General features: G+C 36.4%; 1 protein-coding gene across 1 annotated transcript; it reads left to right on the forward strand.

Moving 5' to 3' along the window:
- The first annotated feature begins 303 nt into the window (after positions 1 to 303).
- Positions 304 to 1,220, forward strand: LOC109163519. Its single transcript, XM_019312269.1, has 2 exons — positions 304 to 1,075; positions 1,186 to 1,220. The coding sequence occupies exons 1-2, from the start codon at positions 304 to 306 to the stop codon at positions 1,218 to 1,220; spliced, it is 807 nt and encodes a 268-aa protein (XP_019167814.1).
- Positions 1,221 to 2,619: the final 1,399 nt, after the last annotated feature.

Below are 2,619 nucleotides of genomic sequence, written 5' to 3' on the forward strand. Positions count from 1 at the left end.
ATGATCATAATTTGCCCACAGGGATTATGAATCGGCATATAGTTTGGTAGTTTTATCATTAAGGGTGGAAAAACCAAATCCAAATCGTACCCATTCTATTTCTACTATTCAGCCTTGATAAATTTATTATGCGTAAAAATTTAGCCCACAGGCAATTTTTATGGCATTCGAATTTATCTTTTGCATAAATTTACATTGGTAATAATATGCACTTCAGTCTTTCTCTATCTTTGCGCCTCGAAAATTCTAACCAAGCATTCAGTATTCCTTTCAGAACCTCAAATCCCAACTCAAAACACAATAATGACTGATGTTCCTATGCTAAGTGATGATAATCACCAAGAGTGGAAAGATGTTGTTCTCCTACACTTAGGGTTGTTAGAGAGGGATTTCGCTATTCACAATAAAGAGCCTGCTCCTATCACTAATGATAGCTCTGAGGCTGACAAGAAATTTCACGCACAATGGACTAGATCCAATCGGTTGTGTGTGTATTTCATTAAGACACGAATCCCAAGAAGCATTCGTGGGTCAATTGACCATTGTGATAAAGTCGAAACCTTGTTCAAAGCTATTGATGACCAATTTGCTACATCCAATAAAGCTTTGGCAAGTACTCTAATCATGAAGTTTGTTGGTCTTCGTCTTTCCACTATTAAGGGCACACACAAACACATAATGCAAGTAAGGGATATTGCGGCTCAACTAAAGAAGTTGGAAATAATTTTGCCAGATACCTTTGTTGTGCATTTTGCACTTAATACCCTCCCTCAACATTATAGCCCTTTTAAGATTTCCTATAACACACATAAGGACAAATGGTCTATCAATGACTTGATAACCATGTGTGCACAAGAGGAAGAGAGGCTTATTGAAGAGGTTGGGGAGAGTGCTATGTTGGCCACAACAAAGCCTAAAGAAAAATCTGGGAAAACCAAGGGATTCACTGCAGCAGCAAAGGGGAAATTGACCTCAAAAGCTGATATTAAGAAGGTACAAAAGTGTTTCTTCTGCAAGAAGAAAGGACACATGAAGAAAGATTGTACCAAATTCAAGAAGTGGATGTCTGATAAGGGTAATATTTCCCCCTTCTTTATATATTATTAATCTAATATGTCAGATGTTAATACTAATTCTTGATGGATTGATTTTGGTTCACCAATCCACATTACAAATTTTTTGCAGAACATGCAAAATCTGAGGCAGCCGACGGGAACTGAGTGAAGCATCTTCTCTGGAAACAAGATTGCACCACTAGTTGAAGCTGTTGGAATTTGTGAATTAGTTTTTTTTTTTTTTAATAATGTTTTGTTTTGACATTAGATGAGACCTTTTATGTTCCTAGTTTTTCGAGGAATTTAATTTCAGTTTCAAGACTTGTACCCTTTTGGATTTACATTCGAATTTAATCCAAGTATTTCAAATTATTCAATAATTCTACTTGTGATTGTGATGGTACATTGTCTGATGGTCTCTATCGTCTTAACTTAAAGAATGATTTAAATCATAATTCTTTACATGTTCAAAACGGCATCAAACGGTGTAGTATTAACAAAAATTCATTCACAAATATTTCATCACCATCATTAATGATTTCTCAAGATCTACCTATGTGTATTTTTTCTTCATAATAACCATGAAACATTGGATGCCTTTAAATTATTTAAGGCTGAACTTTAAATCCAATATAACAAGAAAATACAAATAGTTAGATCTGATATGGGTGGTGAATACTATGGTAGATACACTGAAAATGGACAAACACCAGGTCCCTTTGTAAAGTTTCTTCAAGAGCATGGGATTGTTTCCCAATACACCATGCCTGGGTCTTCGGACTAAAAAGGTGTTGCTGGATGAAGGAACTGGACCCTTTGAATATGGTGTGGAGTATGCAAAGTAAATCTTGCCTTCCAAAAATCGTTGTGGTGTGAAACACTTTAGACGACAACGTATATATTAAACCGTGTTCCAACCAAGGTTGTCCTTAAGATACCATTTGAGTTATTCAAAGGTTGGAAACCAAGTTTGCAACATATGCATATTTAGGGATGTCCGTCTGAGGGGAGGATATATCACCCGCACGAAAAGAAACTTGACCCAAGGACTATTAGTTTTTTTTTTTATTGGATATGCACAATCTTCTAACGGTTATAGGTTTTATTGTCCATCTCATACTACTAGGATAGTGGAATCAAGGAATGCCAAGTTTCTTGAAGATGACTTGACTAGTGGGAGAGATTGATTAAAGGACTTAGTTCCTTCATTCGATCATAATGGCTCTCCACCTTCTACGTCATCTAATGGGGTTGTAATTATACGCAACGTTCCTTCGGTCCCACTTGCGATTATACAACCTACTATTAAGATTCCACAAACTGTTGATACTCAACCTTTGGAAGAATCACTTCAGGACTTACAGCAATTTCCTGGGCCAGATTCTAAAACAATAGTTGAATTAATTTAGGATTTACAAAATTCTAAACCGATACAGACTGAACCAATCTAAGGACTGTCCCCAGTTCCTCAAGAGGTAGTTACCCCACAACCTTTGCAAGGTGACGGAGGTTCAACATTAAGACAGTCTACTCGGATGAAAAGATCAGCAGTTCCTAGTTATTA

This window comes from Ipomoea nil, unplaced genomic scaffold (assembly GCF_001879475.1).
Source record: "Ipomoea nil cultivar Tokyo-kokei standard unplaced genomic scaffold, Asagao_1.1 scaffold3030, whole genome shotgun sequence".
Classification (NCBI taxonomy): Eukaryota; Viridiplantae; Streptophyta; class Magnoliopsida; order Solanales; family Convolvulaceae; genus Ipomoea; species Ipomoea nil.

Bases quoted from the DNA above. Each gene is read 5' to 3' on its own strand.
- LOC109163519 (XM_019312269.1), top strand. From the start codon at position 304: ATGACTGATGTTCCTATGCTAAGTGATGATAATCACCAAGAGTGGAAA. The intron at 1,076-1,185 runs GTAATATTTCCC...AATTTTTTGCAG, and splicing joins GAAGTGGATGTCTGATAAGG to AACATGCAAAATCTGAGGCA.